The sequence below is a fragment of the Amblyomma maculatum genome, unplaced genomic scaffold, assembly GCF_055883805.1.
Source record: "Amblyomma maculatum isolate TAMU_Amacu unplaced genomic scaffold, ASM5588380v1 scaffold_13, whole genome shotgun sequence".
Lineage (NCBI taxonomy): Eukaryota > Metazoa > Arthropoda > Arachnida > Ixodida > Ixodidae > Amblyomma > Amblyomma maculatum.
The window spans coordinates 31,632,535-31,653,836 of NW_028146738.1; the positions used below are offsets into that span (position 1 = coordinate 31,632,535).

The window sequence follows — 21,302 nt, forward strand, 5'->3', positions numbered from 1 at the left end:
GGCTAGCCCGAAGGCCCGTACCCGGCCTGGTCTGCAGGCGGGGTTCGGGCCACTCGAGCCCTTTCACTCTGGCTCGGGCCAGGCCTAGCCCAAGGTATATTTGTCTCGAGTGGACTAGGCACCCCTATCACAAACACATGCAACATTTCCGAAAGAGCGAATATGGGTGTAGTGTAATAAGCATCTAGAATGCGCAGCCTTTTCCCGCATCGTCGCCATGCAAGAGCTTCCGAGTTCTTTGCCATCATCGATCTAACTTTTCTCCTCGCAGTGAATGGATTTTTGGTAGCTGCCAGTGATCGAGCAGAGGGATCACTTGTGGGCTATTTCATGTTTAGCTTCGCATCTCTGCTTTAGTAACATCGGCACTGATGTTTAGATATTTGTTTCAAAATTCGTGCCACACTGTGACTTATCCTATATCGGCATTTTCTCATTTGAAGCAGGACATAGCTCAAAGCATCTGCGGTGCAAGAGCCTCCCTCTTGTTTCTTTTGTGAAAATTTCACGTGAAAGGCACACGATCTACCAGGCAAGCTCACTGAGTCATCATCATCAGCAGCCTGATTATACCCACTGCAGGGCGAAGGCCTCTCCCATATTTCTCCACTTAACCCGGTTCTGTGCTAGCTGCATCCACTTGACCTCATCCGCCCACCTAACTTTCGGCCGCCCCCTTCTACGCTTTCCTTCCCTTGGAATCCAGTTTGTTACCCTCAGCGACCATCGGTTATCCTCTCTTCGCACTACACGTCCTGCCCATGTCCATTTCTTCTTCTTAATTTCCACTAGAATGTCAGTAACTTCACTGAGTACTTGACCACAAAATCAACCCCTTGTTTAGGTTTTGAGCTAGCACACATTTGGAGAAACAAACAGGCGCCGAAAACGTGCTTTCCTATCGATAGCCACAAGTCGTACTACCGAAAGAAACATCAGCGCTACCGGTTTCATTATCCAAGAGGGCCGCAGATGCCTCAAGTCACTAGATAACTTGTTTTTGTGCAATTCGCTAATTATACATACATCCTGTGTCCCTATATATTCACCAATTTATCATTTCAAACTTGAGAACTTAATGTTTTAAGGTCTTGAACAAACATATTCTGAAATTATTTCCCTTTTCATAGCTTCAACTGCAATTATAGCATGACAGGCCGGGCCTGAGCCTTAAATCTAAGTGCGGGAATGGGCCAGGTCGGGCTCAGTCCTTATCAGGTCTGTAGTGTCGGGCCTAGGCAGGGCTTGGGCTAAAAGTTTCAGCCCGTGCACACCTTTGCTTTGTTGCTCGTGCATTTGATCATCTTAATGTTCGACAGCATTCATTGTTATTCCTGGGTTCAAAGGTGTTCTGAAAACCGGCTGCGAGGACCACTTTAAACACACTTTATCAGCTCGGTCTATGTCAGTTCTTTATGTGCCTTCATGTTGTTCAGTTTGCTTACACTTACAACCTTGTCCTTGCCTTTGATCATTGTTGAAATCATTGGTTTCAGCAACCTTATTTTCTCCTGACTCAATTTTTTCATCTTGAGTAAGGCGATAGAGAGGATGTAGCCAGATATTCTTTGCAATTCTATAGAAGTTGGTATGGAGTTGGACATGGCTGGCTTCCCAAAAATACTCTACCAAATACTCTACCTACTTCAAGGCCGTTTATTACTTTATCAAACAGCACACATACATAGTCACACAACTGAAGCAAAAAGGACAAAATATTGTTACGTGCTTAATAAGCACAGGGGGTTTATTAGAGGAAATGATCGAAGCAGGACCGTGACGAAGCCTACAAACGTCCGTCTGCCCTTGTTGTTTTACTTCTCCCAATCTCCTGACCACTCTTCCTTCAGCATTCTACAAAGGTACATGACTTTTTCTCCTTGCAGATGAAGTCTGCTGGCATTTCAGGAGAACCTCTGAAATGATATTGCTTGAGGTGGGCTACATACACCACCTGAGACTGGCATGACTGTTGACCATTTGCTGTTAGGCATGCTATAACATAATTCAGGTCGCTTATGCACTCTAACAATACAAGTGATCCAGTGTGGTGTAACAGCAGTTTTTATCAAAGACCACGCTTACATAGAAGTGTCTGTAACTGCACAATGTCACCAGGAACATAAGAAGCTTGTTGGTTTCGGCTATCGTAGCGGTTCTCAGAACAGCTTTGCAAAGATAAAATTTGAACGTGCGCAAGCTGGTGAGCTTCGTCAGCTCTGCAGAGTGTGGTAGCAAGAGAAGGTTCATCATGAATAAAATGTCAGTATGCTGTCGAGGCCACAGTGAGGCAAGTAAGGATAGAGGAGGTAGAAGAGGCTGTAGCCAGTTGCCATCTTGCATTGTGCTATATGCATGACTAATAAATAGAAGGATGCCATCCCAGTCCTTATGATCTGTAGCAATGTGCTTAGCCAGCATGGTGGTTATGTATGATTAGCACATTCTATCACATGGTTCGTTTTGGGGATGATGTGGTGTAGAGGGGCAGAAACTGCAGGCACTGAAGTGGTTAAGTTCTTCGACAACATCCACTGTGAATTGGCATCCATGGTCATTAATGAGAACTGCAGGAGGGCCGTGTCAAAGAGATACTTCAGACACAGTAGCTGACAGTATTGTTACGGAGCACAGTATGGAGACGGCGACGACGACGTGCTGATGTGAAGTAGGGAAGAAGATGACGCTCAGGCCTAGCTGACTTTGTTCTGTGGTGTGCGGTGTGTTGTGTGTGTCTAACAGTGAACTAGCATTTACCACTGTGTACTTTTCCTTAACTTTTGGTGGAGGATTGCTGGAAGTATGTAAGTCGCCAAACCTGGACCTTCGTAGTGGCCGCCAGATAGTACTATCACTATGCCATCCGACGCAACACCTTCAGTGGCACCATCAGCTCCCACCGTCGTCATGACGCAGCCTCGAGATCCAGGCACCTTTTGCGGCGCTGACCACGTCGACGTAGAAGACTGGCTCGCCATGTACGAGCGGGTCAGCAAGCACAACCGTCGGGACGCGATCCTCATGCTTGCCAACGTAATCTTCTATCTGGCAGGTACGGCGCGTGTCTGGTTTGAGATGCATGAAGACGATATCACATTGTGGGAGATGTGCAAGGTGAAGCTTCGAGACCTATTTGGCAAGCCGATTGGATGCAAGCTTGGCACACAAAAAGACCTCACATCCCATGCCCAGTCTTTGACGGAATCATACTTGTCTTATATTCAAGACATTCTAGCCCTATGCCGAAAGGTGGACAGCACCATGTCCAAATTAGACAAGGTGGGCCACATATTAAAGGGAATTGCAGATGATGTTTATAATCTGCTGCTTTGCAAAGATTGTCCGACGCTCGACTCAGTTATCCAAGTTTGCCATCAGTTTGAACAAGCAAAACACCGCTGTATTACTCACCGATTCGAACGCTTGCCAAACATAGCTGCTACGTCCTCGTGCGAAGATAGTCCAACCTTACAGCAGCCATCTCATCCCTCAAACTTGACCAGGATTGTTCGTCGAGAGATAGAAGCTATGACACCCATTGCGTTCGCTCCTCAGCCAGCGGATGCTACTGTAGCCTTAATCCAATCTGTCTTTCGCCAGGAGTTCGAAAATGTGGGCCTCAGCGCGAACGTGGGCTTCAACTCCGGCCAACCTTCCGCACAGCCCTCACTCCAACCTAACGTTCCAGTCGTAGCTGCTGCGGCTATTACCACGCCCATTCAAATGCGGTACCGCTACCGCTACCGCAACCCAGACGAATGGCGAACCTCGAATGACCGACCCATTTTCTTCAACTGCTCACGTGTCGGCCACATTTCTCGCCATCGCCGCAGCCGTTGGGTTCCGCCACCTCGACCTCGCTACTATTCTGATTGCAGGGCCGACTATGTTCCACACCCAACCTATGTCCATAATACACGCACTCGTGACTTTAACTCGCCAGCCCCGTGCATGTCCAGCCACTCACCGTCTCCTCAGACCCGGCGGTCCCGCTCGCCCCAATCTCGCCGTTCCTCATCTCCCCACTTCTCCGGCTCTCATCCAGAAAACTAACCAATGCAGCTCCCGGAGGTGATGCTGCATTGACGACCCGGCTTGAAAATCCTCTGCTGACCCTCGCTCATCACCGCAACCTTCTAGACATCTATGTGGATGGTGCCCCTGTTACTGCCCTCATTGACACTGGTGCCCAAATTTCAGTCCTCAGCTCATCCTTTCGCCGCCGTCTCAGAAAGGTTGTTACACCCGCGGCTTCATCTTTCATTCGTGTTGCCGATGGAAGCGTCGCTGCCGTCGTAGGACTGTGCACTGCGCGCGTGAGTATTTCTGGTCACACTACCCTTGTCCTCTTCACTGTTATCAACCGCTGCCCTCACGGCGTGATCCTCGACATCGACTTTTTAATGGCCCATTCTGCCCTGAATGATTGCTCAACTGGTCTTCTTCACTTAGACCTGCCCTACTGCTCCGAAAACACCGATGTCAAGCCCCGCCTCTGATCTGCCGAATTTGTTCATCTACCACCCAAAGCTGCTATTTATGTCCTGCTGGCCCCGATCCCCGCAGTTCCCGATGGCACACACGTCACTTGCCCAATTACCGATGTTGTTCTCCGTCACGTCATACTCCCTCATACCGTCGTGACTGTCACTGCTAACCGCACTTATCTTCCCGTACTGAACTTAAGCCGTTCGACTCAAGTTTTACCCCATGGTATTGCACTCGCTGATCTGTTTCCTTTGGTGGACTGCAAAGTTGCTGCTCTAACCCCTCAGCATCTGTCGGAGCAGCATATATCGGCTTCTCATTCGAACCTCTTTTCAGCCATGATAGCCGCGAATCTGCCAGATGACCAAGCCAGAGCTGTCTCCGACCTTTTGCTGTCGTACAGTGATATATTTGATTTCGGGGACCGACCATTGGGCCAAACATCTGTTGTGACCCATCGAATCAATACGGGTGACGCCAACCCCATCCACAGATGACCTTATCGTGTTTCCCTTACTGAGCGGCATGTTATACAGGAAGAAGTTGACAAGATGGTGGCGCAAAATATTGTTGAGCCTTACTGCAGTCCCTGGGCATCTCCTGTTGTATTGGTCAAAAAGAAAGACCAAAGTTGGAGATTTTGTGTCGACTATCGCCACCTTAATCAAATAACAAAGAAGGATATTTACCCTTTTCCGCAAATTGATGACGCGCTTGACTGCTTGCATGGTGCCAGCTATTTTTCTTCCATCGACATGCATTCAGGCTATTGGCAAATTGCTGTCAACGAACGGGATCACGAGAAACCCGTATTTGTCACCCCCGACGGACTCTATCAAATCAAGGTGATGCCATTTGGACTCTGTAACGCTCCTGCGACATTCGAGCGCATGATGGACTCACTCCTCCGTGGCTTCAAATGGGACAACATGTTTATGCTACTTGGATGAAGTCGTCGTTTTCTCTTCCACGTTCGCAACCCCCCCTGATGGACTTTCTACGATCCTGGACGTTTTCCGCCGCGCCGGTCTTCAACTCAACGGCAGCTTCAGCCGGCGCCAAGTCAAAGTTTTGGGTCATTTGGTTGACGCAAATGGTGTGCAGCCCGACCCTGACAAAGTTTGAGCCGTGTGCGACTTCCCTACCCCACGTAGCTCAAGTGACATGCGAAGCTTCCTTGGCCTCTGTTCCTACTTCCGCCGCTTGACTCGGAACTTTGCAGACATCGCTCGTCTGCTTATTTCTCTTTTGCAAAAAAACTTACCTTTCACATGGGGTTGTGACCAAGCCTATGCCTTTACGACGCTTATTTCCGCCCTTACCACCCCACCTGTTCTGGCGCACTTCGATCCTTCTGAACCTACCGAACTGCGCACCGACGCTAGCGGACATGGTATTGGTGCTATCCTTGCCCAGTCTCAGCATGGTTCCTCCCGCATCATTGCTTATGATAGCCACCTGCTTTCGATCTCTGAGCGCAATTATTCAATTACAGAGCAAGAATGCCTTGCACTTGTTTGGGCGCTGACCAAATTCTGCCCTTATTTGTTTGGGCGGTCCTTCTGTGTAGTCACTGATCATCATTCTTTGTATTGGCTGTCCTCACTTAAGGACCCCACTGGCCACTTAGGTCGCTGGGCCTTATGAATACAAGAGTATGAATTTACTGTGGTGTACAAGTTTACTGTGGTGTACAAGTGCTAGGGTACAACCCCAAAAATGACCGAATGATTTCACTTCGGATCCAAGGTCACCCTTTCAACATAACAGTTATCCAAGTCTATGCACCGACCACTGCTGCTGAAGAAGCTGACGTTGAGAGATTTTATGCGGACCTACAATGCCTTTTAGACTGCACCCCATCATCAGACGTCGTTTTTCTCATAGGAGACTGGAATGCTAAGGTCGGGAGTGAAGAAATATCCGGAATTACAGGCAAGTTCGGTCATGGTGAGCCAAATGAAGCTGGGCAGAGGCTAGTAGAGTTCTGTCAAGAAAACAACCTGACCATAACGAATACTCATTTTCAACAGCACAAGAGGCGCCTGTACACATGGATTTCACCGGACGGTCTGTATAGGAATCAGATCGATTATATTATTTGCCGGCAGAGATGGAGAAGCGCTATACAAGCAGTAAAAACAAGGCCTGGGGCCGATTGTGGCACCGATCATCAGCTTCTTGTTGCCAAAATTAAGCTTCGATTGAGGAAAATGCAGAAAACTAGAAGGCCTTTCAGGTATGTTCTGGACCAGATTCCATTAGAATATGCTGTGGAAGTGAGGAATCGATTTCAAGAATTAGATCTAGAAGACAAAGAGCCCGAAGAGATGTGGACTGATGTTCGTGATATAATACAAGAAGTTGCTACTAAGGTAGTTCCAAAGCAAAAGAAATGCAAAAAAGCAAACTGGTTATCTGAAGAGGCTTTGCAAATAGCTGAGGAAAGGAGGATGGCAAAAGGTATGAGGGAAAGAGAAAGATACAAGGTTCTCTATGCGGATTTTCAGAAAATAGCAAGGAGAGATAAGAATGCCTTCCTGAACATACAGTGTCAAGCAGTTGGGGACAACAGCCAATTAAGGAACACAAGAGCTCTGTATAAGACAATCAAAGATATCAAAGGAAGCTTCTGTGCTAAGCTGGGCGTGATAAAGGACAAACGAGGCAAGGACCTCACTGAAGCCTCAAAGATAAAGAAGAGGTGGCAGGAATACACAGAAGAACTGTACAAGAAGGACCCGGATGTGCAAACCCAACATAGGACGGTTGTGATTACTGATCTCGAGCCGGGCATCCTGAAGAGTGAAGTTGAATGGGCCTTAGCCAGCCTTGCTAAGAACAAAGCTAGCGGAATTGATGGTATTCCAGCTAAGTTGCTTCAAAACCTCAACCACGACGCTGTTAACACACTGCATACATTATGTCAAAAGATTTGGACAACCCTGCAGTGGCCACAGGATTGGAGGAGGTCAGTTTACATCCCCATTCCAAAGAAAGGCAGTGCCAAAGATTGTTCCAACTACCGCACGATCGCGCTTATTTCGCATGCTAGCAAGGTGATGTTAAAAATCCTGCAAGGTAGGCTGCAGCAGTATGTGGATCGGGAGCTTCCGGACGTGCAAGCTGGGTTTCGCAAGGGCAGAGGAACTAGAGACCAAATTGCCAACCTTCGCTGGATCATGGAAAAAGCAAGAGAATTCCAGAAACCCATTTACTTCTGCTTTATTGATTATGTGAAAGCGTTTGACTGCGTAGATCACAGCAGATTGTGGCAAGCTCTCCAAGAGATGGGAGTTCCAATTCATCTCATCTGTCTCCTCAGGAACCTTTATGAAGGGCAAGAGGCCACAGTCAGAACTGGGCATGGTCTTACTGATTGGTTTCCGATTGAGAAAGGGGTGAGGCAAGGCTGCATACTGTCGCCCTGCCTATTTAACCTATATGCAGAGTGCATCATGAGAAAGGCTGGTCTGGACGAGTCTTCAGCTGGAGTGAAGATTGCTGGAAAACGTATCAACAACCTTAGATATGCGGATGATACCACTTTAATGGCAGAAAGTGAAGTGGAACTCAAGAGACTTCTGATGCGCGTACAAGAAGAGAGTGAGAAGTTTGGGCTTAAACTGAACATTAAAAAGACGAAGATCATGGCGTCTTGCCCTATCAAGTCCTGGAGCATCAATGGACAAGAAGTGGAGCTGTGACAGATTTTCTGTTCTTGGGCGCCAAGATTACCTCGGAAGGAGACTGCAGCCATGAAATTAGGAGACGCCTGCTTCTGGGAAAGAGAGCAATCGTTAGCCTTGACCGCCTAGTAAAGAGCAGAGACATTAGTCTGCCAACCAAGATCCGTGTAACCCGTGCTATGGTCTTTTCAGTTGTGATGTATGGATACGAGAGTTGGACTGTGAAAAAGGCTGACCGCCAAAGAATTGACGCGTTTGAATTGTGGTGCTGGTGAAGACTCTTAAGAGTTCCTTGGACTGCCAGAAGATCAAATCAGTCGATATTGTCGACCATAAACCCTGACTGCTCATTGGAGGGTCAAATTCTAAAGTTAAAGCTCAGCTACTTTGGTCATCTGATGAGAAGAGAGGAGTCGCTGGAGAAAGATTTGATGTTGGGAAAGGTTGAGGGTCGCCGGAGAAGGGGTAGGTAGCGAACGCGATGGTTAGATGGCATTCTCGAGGCATTGCAGATGAAGCTATGTGATGTTAAGAAGATAGTGAGAGACCGGAAAGCGTGGCGTGACATGGTCCATAGGGTCACGAAGAGTCGGACACGACTGAACGCCTGAACTGAACTGAACAAGTCCGGCCACTTACACCAAGACGCTGACTGCCTGTCCCACCATCCCGTAGATCCTCCTGATTTGTCTGACCATACTGCTGATGAATACATTTTGTCCATCTCGGACTTTATCAATATCGGCTCCGAACAGCATCGTGATCCTGCCCTGCAACCAATTATTGACAAGCTGCGCAACATCCCCGATCCTTCCACTAGCATGTTTGTACTCCATAACGAGGCATTATACAGATGCAACATGTGTCCAGATGGCGCGAACCTTTTACTGGTCGTTCCAGCTCATCTGTGCTCTAGTGTCCTTGCCCAACTTCACGACGTTCCTACAGGAGGACACTTGGGAGTATCACGCACGTATGACAGTGTGCGACGCACATTTTTCTGGCCTGGTCTCTACCGCTCTGTTTGTCGCTACGTCGCCGCTTGTGAGCTGTGTCAGTGCCGTAAGACACCCTCGCTTCAACCTTGTGGGCCCCTGCAACCAATTCCAGTGGCAACTGAGCTGTTTTCTCATGTGGGCCTCAATCTTCTTGGGCCTTTTCCGACATCGACTTTTGGAAAGAAATGGATTGCTGTGGCGACTGATTATACCACCCGATATGCTGTAACCAGGGCTATCCCCACCAGCTGCGCCTCCGACGTTGCCGACTTTCTTCTGAATGATATCTTGATTCATGGTGCTCCACATCAACTGCTTACAGATCGTGGCCGCTGTTTCCTTTCTCAAGTGGTTCATGACCTTCTCCGCTCATGCGCTACTTGTCACCAGTTCACCACGGCCTACCATCCGCAAATGAACGGTCTTGCTGAGCACCTCAATCGCACACTGACCGACATGCTGTCTATGTATGTGTCCCATCACCACCGTGACTGGGACGTCTCCTTACCTTTCGTCATGTTCGCCTATAACTCCTCACGCCATGATACCACCGGATACTCTCCCTTTTATCTACTCTTCGGCCGTGACCCTTTACTCCCATTCGACACCTTGCTGCCTCTTGACGACTCTTCCTGCAGCTACGCTTCGGATGCCATCGCCCGCGCTGATGCCACCCGCCACATTGCTCGAGAGCGTCTTGGAGTGTCTCAGTGCTCTCAAAAACGTCGTTATGACCTTCATCACCGAGATGTCCACTATCCTCCTGGTTCCCTCATACTCCTTTGGCAGCCGGCTCGCCGTGTAGGTATGTGTGAGAAACTTTTGCCTCGTTACGTGGGCCCTTACTCCGTCTTGCGGCAAGTCACCGATGTGACCTACGAGATCGCCCCTTTACAGCCCAAGAATCCTTCCACAACCCCTCATCCAGAACTCTTGCATGTCGCCCGTCTAAAACCATATCATTCGAGTTGTCCTGTGTAGGACGCACTGGGACGGTGCTTCTTCAGTGCGGGGAGTGCTGTTACGGAGCACAGTATAGAGACGACGTGCTGATGTGAAGTAGGGAAGAAGACGACGCTTAGGCCTAGCTGACTTCATTCTGTGGTGTGCGGTGTGTCGTGTGCATCTAACAGTGAACTAGCATTTACCACTGTACTTTTCCTTAACAGTATTGTGGCTGTCTCATAATAGTGGGTTAAATAATATATGCAGATGAGCATCCATTGGGTTTCATTACAGGACCATGAGAAAAGTCCAAGAAGGTCAATGCCAACTTTCTCAAATGGGGCTGTGAAGGTGTGACAGGCCGCAGAGGTACAGGGATCGATACCCAGTACCTGCACCAAGCTGTTACGGGCTTAGTATGCACTTGGGGATTTATTTACAGAGGGATTGATTGAAGCAGGACCACAATGAAGCCTATGAATGTCCTTCTGCCCTTGCTCTTCTTTTTCCTCTCCTAATCTGCTTGACATTTTTTTCCTTCTTCCATTAACATTCTGCGAAGGCACGTGAAAATATAATAAAAACTTGACTTTCAAAAAGACTTTTCAGCTGAAGAACAGAAGCCAGACAATCCCACAAAATGTGGTACCCAGATTCTTACTTGATAGCCACATGGTTTCTGTATCCTGTAGTTAGTTGGCAGCAGAACTAAGTCTGAACAAAAATGTTTGCATAAGCTTCAGCAACTAGGATATTAAAGACCACAGCATTACCTAGATCAACCTCTGCCCACCTTGCCACCCCTTGCAATGGTTAGTGTGCTTGGCTGCTGTGTCCAAAAGTTCGGGATTGAATTCTTGCCTTGGCAATCATTTTTCATTGAAGGCAAAAAGCTAGGCACCTGTATGCTGTTCAATTAGAGGGTTTACATGAGACCAACAAAGTTTAATCGGGTGGGCCTGTCGGGCTCATGTATACACTAGAGGTCGAGCTAGATGACCGTCGGGTCATGTCCCGTCAGCCCGATCACAGGAGGTGGGTTGGCTCGACCCTACCCGCTGAGTGAAGAGCATGTATACACTGACGCGTCGGACCGGCGCCTTCTCTCTTGCCTTCTTGCTGGTCGGGAATGGGACTGTGAGCTGTTCGTCTAAGCATTCCTCCTCTTCCTCTTCTCCCCCAAGCATCTGGTTCACTTGCTCAACACGCGGTGTAGCAGCGATCTCTGCCCGACAGAAACAAGTTCATGTAATCCCGGACAGGTCGGGCTGGCTCAGCCCGACAACCAGCTCCCCCTACTCGACCCACTTGCATTGGGCTCATGTATACAAGGCTAGTGTCAATGCACATTGAAGAACCTCAGGTGGTTGTAATTTCCAGAGTCCTCACTTCGACGTCTTAGAACCTGAGTCACTTTGGGACAACAAACTCCATAAATAAACTTAACCTTGAACTTAGGAGAAAGTTGATTGCCTTCTAAATGATGATTTTGATCACAACACATTTTGATCTGAGACTTTTGAAATGTGCAGTGTTGTAAAACTGCATTTCATTCGAGAATTTATGGTTGTGGTGTCTGCATGGACGCAGGCTACTAACCATCAGAGGGTCGAGCTTCGTGCGAGCCAAGGTCCCAACCAGCTGTTACCACGTGCATGCACACTGAAACACCGCAGCATGCACCCAACCTCTTCAAGGAGAGTGATTCATTACAATGCCTCCAATCTATGCTCACAAAAGAGACGTTTATTAACACTGTCCCTAAGCAATACACAGAAACACTCAGTCACTACTTCCTGGGAGCACGTGAGGAGCAAGGCTGCACACATGGAAGTGATAAGGATTGCACACTGCAAGCATGCAATGTCATATTGCGGCCTCTCGTGCATTGACCGTAGGGCTGCCTCTTTGAGATAGATGTGGGCAACCAATGCAAATTACCTGTCAGCAATCGCTGGATCACAATCAGCAGTCTCGAGGTGTGCTCCAAAGTACAATCCTGAACGGGCAAGCTCAAGTGCACACTGGTTTGCATGTACAAGGGCAAGGAGACAAGAACAGTAGCACACACACTTTGCGATGTTTCAGGGGGTCTCTCCCTTGGCCGTGCTTGAACTGTTGCAAGAGCACAACAGTCGAAGCATTGCTGTATACCTGGCAAAAGGTGCCATTGGGACATCGCTGGCGGTGCTGGGGCCGAAAAACAGTGACAGGTTGTCTGAGCTGCTGCTTCATGTAGAAGAAAGGTAAAGAAAACGTGATAGGGGAGCAGGCAGTAGCCACATAAAAGGCAGTGGCAGCAAGCCTAAATCTCCCATCCTGTATTCATCAATTATTACCATTTGGAAAATTCCGAACATCAGTTTTTTAATTTGCATTGAAAAACAAACCTTTGTATATTATTTGAACTTTACAATATTTGCATATCTTGAATGGCAGTGGTCTTTGGAATAAAACACAGAAAAGAAAAGTTATTTATGTTTTATGCTCATTTTATGTTGACAGTGCCAACTACATCCAAAGACATTTGACTTTTGATTGTTATCTTTGTCCTAAAGTACAAACATTCTGCACCTCTCCCTCTTATGTCTCTGGAACATTTTGGAATGCCAGCATGAGTTGTTCTCCAAAGTTGTACCATGGTTTGTATAGTTAACGCTCTGAAAAATAAACACAGACAAAGCCACAGGCAATACCAGATCAGATGCACAAAGTGAAACTTAATATCATGTGACCTAAAGTACTTCCCTCAGTGCTTAGTATTTCCTATTCAAACGGGTCTAAAACCAACCTCATCATAATACTACTTGTGGCATTTTGAATGCTTTTACAGCCATTTCTCAAACATTTTGCACACAACTGGATTGCTGACCTGGCCCAAAAATGCACATCCACTGAATGCTGCAGCAGGCCATCAGGCACAAAGGAGAAAAAGCACGTCATGTGCAGAACTCGCAGCTACCGCATGAGGAGAGTTGAGGAGGAAAGCACAGTGCAGAGAAGGTTGCTATTTTCAAACTTCAGAAAATGTAAAGGGGCTACTTGGCAGCAGCCTCCACCTTCACCATGGCTTGCACGGGGTTTCTTTGAGAGGGGCAGTAAGAGAGGGAGTGGTAGAGGAATTGGAGTCTGGGGTAGAGCCTGCATGGTTGTGCCGCTGCAGTGAGGAGACACCTCTGTTGCTATGCATGTTCCCTCTTGCTTGCCACTGTTGCCAGAAATGATCTAATTGCCTCGCATTGCTTGTGCTCTCCGCTGTTCCCACTACTGACGTGTGAGAGCAACTGTATGGTGGTGGCAGGTGTACATTGCATGCCCCACGCCTTTTTATTGGTCTTTTTTATACTCTTAATTTTTGTTGATATTGAACATGAACTACTGTAGTGCCATGTTCCAAAAGTAAAATAAAGTGACTGTTGCATTCACTATGCAGATGTGCCTTTGTTGCTAAAACATGCGATGTATCTGCAGTCGCTCGTGATCATAGAAGTTTCCTTCACATCAGCCCATGTTATATATCATGAAACTAGGGGTTTTGTAGAATTTCTAGTTATTCAGCAGCACCTAAGGTATAGTCACTGCTGCGAGTTCATTATATCTTGGTCATCCACCACAACATGTTTGTTACATAGTTTTCAAATACACGCAATTCAATGGAGACGGCACTGGGGAATTGCAAAATTTTGAAACATCAAGGAATTCGCTACATTAGGTTCATCACATAGAGGTTTATCTCTATATGCATCACATTTTGCAGTTGCCCCATGAATCATACATGCTCTGCCTTTTCTCATCCATTTTGCAGTTGCCCTGTTAATTGTATGTGTGCTGAATTTTCGTATCCAATGAAACCCATGCCAGGCATTGAGTAGTGCCATGAACCTTCATGTGCTCATGCTAGTTAACAGTTCACATTCACTTGGGTGATCACAAAAGCCACATGGCCTTCTGCTTGTTCTAAAAACAGCAGGTAATTTGTTTCCAGCTCAGATTTTGGACAGCTGCACATGAGAGGCCAGTTCACCACCTATCACCGCCATTGGCATCCAGCACCATATGCTGGCATGCAGTGCATGCACCCAAGAATTCTTCTCAGATTCGGGGTTTTTGGAGTATTGTTGTCCTGTATCTATTATCTTCTGCTGAGAGTCTTGCTGGTAACATCTTCCTATAGAAGCCTTTCTGCAATACTTTGAAATGTGTTCTGCATCCCACATTTCGTGAAAGCATAACTTACATGCTCCTTGGGAATACTGGTGAAGCATCTGCAGTTTGCCTATAGGGCATGAACAACATGGCTGGAGATACCCATTAGAGACCTGTGCAATGGGCAGAGTCATCCTTTTGTCATCCTGCACCGTGCCCTTCCAGTCGCAAGGGCACTGTGGGCACCATGGTCATGCCTTGGTCACAAGGACCAAAGGATCACTGTGTCAAAGCTGAAACCATTGAAACAGTCAGCCGATGCCACCACTAGATACCACTTCCTCTCACTGGAATCCTGATGCTGCTAGCACTTAATAATAATTAAACTAGAACTGCAAATTCAGGCTGAAATTTGTTTGGATCTGCATATATATGAGGCAGAAATCTAACATGATAAAAATGGGAATAAAACCTTGCATTATTTGCGAGGTTTTAGACTACGTGTTTGGTGAAAGAGTTCCTCTTTTTTAGTATTTTTTAATCGTCACAATGGATGGAAACATTTGGGTGAACAACACAAAAAGGAGCATTCCTGGCTGCTCTGCCTTTGAGTGTGGAATTAGGAATGGATGAGAAAATATATTTTCTCTGTTCCTAAAGAAAAAATTGATCTGGAGGTCCAGTCAATGTTGGTTTACAGAACTTCACATAAAAAGTTGTTGCTATCGACAATCTTTTGTGCAAGATACGCTTGTTCAAAGGTTTTATATTTTGTTTGATGAGCTTCAAAATGAGTGCAGGAAATAGTCAAGCACAGGGTGTGCGTGATTGGAAAAGGTGTCTAATATTTCAATGCCATGTGCCATGCATGCAGGAATACACCACGGTCCATTTTGCTTGCTTAATTTTGTAAAAGCTACCCTCATCTTAAATGAAATAGCTAGCTGGTGGGCAACAGATTTATGTATACAGTTGAACCTGGATGTAACGAACCTCTAAGTAATGAAATCCTGAATTTATTGAAGATTTTAAATTCCCAAATGCCACACCCATTGAAGCCAATGTATTTTCGACCTCTATGTAACGAAGGCATTGCGGTGGTCAACCTTGATGTAACGAACTCGCGAAGCTAATCAGTCATTGTTTTTTCAGCTTTTACTGAAAATTTGGCCAAAGAAATGCATTCATTTATTGAATATTAGAACTCTAAGAAGCCAGCAGCTACGTGAACGCTTGTAATTGCAGAAATCAAGCAAAATTGGCAATGATGGTGATGATAGTATTACCTTCTAGCGCTACTCTGTGGCTAACGCAGCAGCCTCCTCAGGCATTGGTAGTGTAGTGCAACACTAGGTGGCATTAGTGGCTGCAGTCAATTTTTTTGTAGGTACTGAAACGAGTGCGTGTAGCACATACAATTTTTTTGCACGTTGCGCATTCGCCATCTTGTCTGTTCTGCGCTCGTGCACGTCTCATGTGTCTGGAGATTTGTGGTGTTGATTTGCCCGACGTGTTTCAGAAGTGCTAGGCTAGCCTTTCTGCTTGTATTCGTGGGGCTCCACTTGTATCTGCAGCGTCAGTTCGTCGTGATGAGTTCAACGGCCAGAAAACGATTCTGGCCGTTGAACTCATCACGACAAACTGACGCTGCAGATACAAGTGGAGCCCCACGAATACAAGCAGAAAGGCTGGCCTAGCACTTCTGAAACACGTCGGGCAAACCAACACCACAAATCTCCAGACACATGAGACGTGCACGAATTTCAAGACAAACTAGCCATTTCAAATGTGGTCTCCGCGGGTGAAAAGAAGGACGTCGCCGCTTGTTTCAACATCCCAGCGAGCACCCTGTCAACAAATTTGAGTGTGGAAGAGAAGATTAGAAGTGCTGTGGAGTCGGAAACAAAGGCTAAGAATAGATTGAAACTGTCAACATATGATGATATGGACAAGGCAGTTAACAAGGCGGAAACTTGGGCGAGCTGGAAAGCATTTGCAATCATATTTACTAGTGCTTCTTTAACACACAAGGGACATTAGACAAAGGAGGGACACATCAAAAAACACCCCAGCGACCCAGATCCCGTACCCTGCACACCGATCCTTCAAAACACGTGCGTACTGGCAACAAATAAGGCTCAATCAGAAAGGGAAATCTTCGAAGCCTGTGTATAAATAAGGAAGGCCGAAACTGTGTCAGCACTCCATCTGTGTATCTATCTGATAAAGAGCTATCGTGCCTTAGGCGTGGCACCCTCACTACACATGTGTGATGACCATGTTGAGATCGTATATATGACATGTTGCTTCAATAAACGACAGTTGAAGCTAGCATCCATCCTGTTCTTATGTATTCCTCCTTCATCTAATGTCCCTTGTGTGTTAAAGAAGCGCTAGCAAATATGATTTCGGATAAGGCAGTGTTCATATGGTTTTTGGACACGCGAGCCAGAAATGTGCCCATAAGCGGAGCAATATTACAACAGAAGGCAAAAGATTTTGCGTGCATCTTGGGCCATGATAACTTCAAAGCAAGCAATGGGTGGCTACGAGGTTTCAAGAGCCAACACAATGTCATCAGGAAAGTCATCTGCAGCAAATCTGCCTCTGCAGACAGCAATGCTGCTGCTTCGGGGGTGGCTGACACGCTTCTTGGAATACTGAGTGCGGCTGAAATCTATAATGCCGACAAGACGGCTCTCTTTTATCAGCTGCTTCTGGACTGCATGCTAGCACTTAAAGAAGATGGCTGCCACGGTGGAAAGCAGAGAGCAAACTTTGCGTAAAAGTTCTACTGTGCACCAACCTCGACGGCACTGACAAGCGAGTCCCGCTAGTTGTGGAAAAAAGTGCCTGTCCCAGGTGCTTTAAGGAGACGAAGCATATGCCTGTGAAATGAACGGTGCACACTAAAGCGTGGATGACTTGGGTGATATTTTCTGGATGGCTGAAAGACTTTAACCAGAATGTCAAGCGACAAGGCCGTCAAGTTTGCCTACTTCTGGACAATTGCACTGCGCACCATATTGAAGGCCTGCAGCTGTCTCAAATCAAACTGCACTACTTCCTGGCTAATTGCACATCACTAATACAGCCACTGGACAAAGGAATAATCGACAGTTTTAAATGCTGTTACTGGCGTGGACTGATACAGAAGCTTCTGAACATCCGTCTGGAATGGGAGCTGAAGATCGATATTTATTAGTCAGTTGAAATGCTTGCTGCCTCCTGGCAAGAAGTCAGGGCAGAAGTTATTAAGAAGTGCTTTATGAAGGCAGGGATTACAAAAATGCACAGGCTGGTGCCGACAACGAAGAAAAAGACTTCAGCTCCATCCGATGTAGCCGAAGCGTCAGATGAGCTACGCAGCAAAGGTGGTGTCCCCAATAACGTCGACCTGAGCGACTTTTTGTTTGCTGACAATGCCGCCGTAGCTACAGAAGAAATGAATGATGAGGCACTTGCTGAAAGCGTGCAAAATTGCGATGTCTGTGATGATGGTTCCTGTGAGCCAGATCCATGTGATGTGCGCACCGCGAAGGAGGTGATGAACGCAATCGACATATTGTGTCGTTGCGTCGGCTCGCACGACGACGAAGGAGCATTACATGATTTAGCTTTATTGGAGCGCTATGTTGTGCCTTCGCTCATGTGGAAACAAGCAGAGATTATGCAGTTTTTTACTGTAAAATAAATGCCTGAAGGGTGAGTTCACCTTCACTGATATCTGAAGCTTTTCGGTTTCATTTCTGAATCATTTGTGCGAGCCTTCATACAAAACCTGCAGGTAACGAAAAATGTGAACTATTGTCAACTTCGTTATATCCAGGTTCAACTGTATTCAGGTCTGCATAAACACTTATTCTGTTTATGCGTGAGTATACATGCATGCTTGTGTGTGAAATGATGTCCACCCACATTTCATCTTTTTTGGATTTTAATTATTAATGTGAATAATTGGTTTCACCGCGCTAACACATTGAACAACAGAAAAGACAAACACCACGGAGCGCGAACTAACAATTTGTTTTAATGGGTGAAACGGAAGTCATTTTATACACAAAACGTGGTCGTCATCAAACAAACATAAGCAACGAGGAAACATGAGGAAACAATCATTGCAGGTAACAAAGGCATACAGCTAGACACACTCATCGCGATAATCTAAGCAAATCAACTTCTTTCGCAGACAACGACACTGATACGTTGCTGATACAAATATTGGCCCCGACGGATTTTATTTCAAATACTTCTGTGATCTCTCTTTCGATTTTATTATCAGAATGCGAAATAACAGCGGTTTTTTCAAATTGAGGCTTACATTTACAGTGCTGGCAATGCGTAGCCAGCTTCCCTGGATGCGCGATTGATTTGCAATTGTTAGCATGCTCATTTAGCCTTTTGTTTATGCACCGACCCGTTTGGCCGACATACTTCAATCCGCATGGGAGGGGGATGGAATAAACCACGCCTGTATCGCATTCGACGTGTTTCCTCTCATGGAAACACAACTGCAAATCAATCGAGCATCCAGGGAAGCTGGCTACGCATTGCCAGCACTGCAAATGTAAGCCTCAATTTGAAAAAACCGCTGTTATTTCGTATTCTGATAATAAAACCGAAAGAGAGATCACAGAAGCGTTTGAAATAAAATCCGTCGGGGCCGATATGTGTATCAGCAACGTATCACTGTCGTTGTCTGCGAAAGAAGTTGATTTGCTTAGATTATCGCGATGAGTGTGTCTAGCTGTATGCCTTTGTTACCTGTGATGATTGTTTCCTCATGTTTCCTCGTTGCTTATGTTTGTTTGATGACGACCACGTTTTGTGTATAAAATGACTTCCGTTTCATCCATTAAAACCAGTTGTTAGTTCGCGCTCCGTGGTGTTTGTCTTTTCTGTCGTTCAATGTGTTAGCACGGTGAAACCAATTATGAATAACCAACTAGGCCCAATTCTCGCCATTTTAGTATTAATGTGAAAGCACCAGAAATATATATTCACAAATTTGATGGCCATTTATTTCTTGTTAACAGCTGTTACAATAGATTTTTGTGTTCGAAACCAGTAACTTGTAGCCAGTATCAAAGCAATGTACTATGTAAATATCATAATAAGTTTTGACATTGGATAATCAGCAAGGTTCTAGTAAATGGGCAGTACAAGAGGGATGGTAATGAAACTACATCAGTGATACCACCTAGCAAGCTTAAAGTAGACCACGCAGTGAACCTATTTCTTCACTGTGTAATTTATATAAAGCGAGTCACCATTTCAGAGTGTAATAAAGCTCTGTCCTACTCAATTGTGTCTGGCACAATGGCATTGATGTGCAGCATTCTCCACAACATAATATACCCATGTCCCAATCCACCCACATACTTTTTCTTATCTATTGCCAACTACAGTAATAAAGTTAGTGACCACAGAATCAATTTTGGTACTGTACTGATTACCATGCCAGAACCTTTCTTTTTTTGCTGAGCTTAAAAGCATGTTTCATGCCTAAGAAGGTGTTCACAACGGGGTCAGGCCCAGCAGTCTGGAAGGGAGATGGTGTCCGCATGCACTTTTGCAGTACTCTGAAAGTTTTCTGGTGACTCTTCCCCTCCCTCCCTAGCTCAGAACCTTTTTTTTTCGACTCAAATTTATGGGAGTGCCTTACGCAAAAATAAAATTTGTCTGAAAAGAGGTTATATGTTGTCTGCAGATCCAACAGGCTTTGGAAAGCTGTTCTTCGAGTTCCATCGTGTCCTCTCTATGCTGCAACTGGCAAAAGGTGACCGGCACCTTTTTTGGGTCTTTGAGACTGTTGCTGCCATGCCACGAGACTATCGGCCCACCATTTCACGCTTTCTCGAGGTACGTTGCATGAACTATTTTTTGTTTCAGTCTCTGAAAACTTATGGCAGCACCTGCAAAGTTTGAAAATGTGTTAATATATGTGACAGAGCCAGTAGCATAGTTTGTTTGGAGCCTGTAAAAATGGCATTTTAGGAAATTTCATTACACTTAAGGTGCAGCCTAATAGCAATTTATTATTGATGTTTTTGGCACCACTCTTTTCAAATGATTCTCATCAAACCCCCATTATTTTTGTGTTATATGCAAATTGCCTGGAGTTAAAACACCCTCTCATTGCATACTTGAGCTGTCTTTTTGACATATGGCATACATGACTGTCAAGGTCAGTGAGTAGCTCCAGACAATTTGGTGGGACAAGAAGAGTAGTGCAAGGAAGTAGGTAAAAAAGGTGGAGCTATGTTGGCACATTCTGGGTAATAGTCAAAGAAAGCTTGCTTAATACACCTTTGATAGCAAGAGTGCATGAACAAACCTAGGCTGTCACGTTAGAGTAGTCACGCCCAGCTCATTAGCACAGCTCATTAGCAGAAGCCATATTTAAGAACAAAGTTTCCTTCTAAGTGCAATGACCAGCATGAATTGTTTCTTTTTTTAGACATATTCAGTGCTTTTTAACAATTTTTAAAGATCAAACTTCTTGGATTCTCAATTAGTACTTCCGTCATCACCAGCCCGACTACACCTACTGCAGGGCAAATGCCTCTCCCATATCCCCCAAATGATACAGTCCTGTGCCAACTGTAGCTGACTGGTAATCCCTGCCAACTTAATCTCATCAATCCTCCTAACTTTCTGCTGCCCTGCTTTCCTGAAATATAGTCACATGTCCTTATCAAACACCAGTCATCTTCTCTTTGTATTACATGCCCTGTTTACATTAATATCTTTTTGATTTTTACTAGAATGTCAGTAACTCAAATTTGTTCTCTTCATACCTTGGTAAATTCACAAGTGCTCACTTGTTCTCAATCACTAAATTTTAATCAACCTTCATGGAGATCACTCAGACTCACAAATGCTCGTACTTCACCGAACTCAGGAGCTCAACTCATTTAGACTTGCAATTCTCTTGGACTTACTTCGACTCATGTCTGATCTGGAGTTAGCAACTTGTTGCAACTCTATGCACTCCGAATTGCAACTCATCTTGACCCTACTTTTCTACTACCCC

General features: G+C 45.8%; 1 protein-coding gene across 1 annotated transcript in view; it reads left to right on the plus strand.

Moving 5' to 3' along the window:
* The window catches only part of LOC146172506 (DNA (cytosine-5)-methyltransferase 3B-like), a 242,252-nt gene extending 221,399 nt beyond the window's left edge, over positions 1-20,853 (plus strand). Inside the window, exons 14-15 of the mRNA XM_084585780.1 lie at positions 19,977-20,128; positions 20,785-20,853. Of these exons, the coding sequence (XP_084441906.1) occupies positions 19,977-20,128; positions 20,785-20,853 (221 nt within the window). The remainder of the gene's footprint in view (positions 1-19,976; positions 20,129-20,784) is intronic.
* The last annotated feature ends 449 nt before the right edge of the window (positions 20,854-21,302 follow it).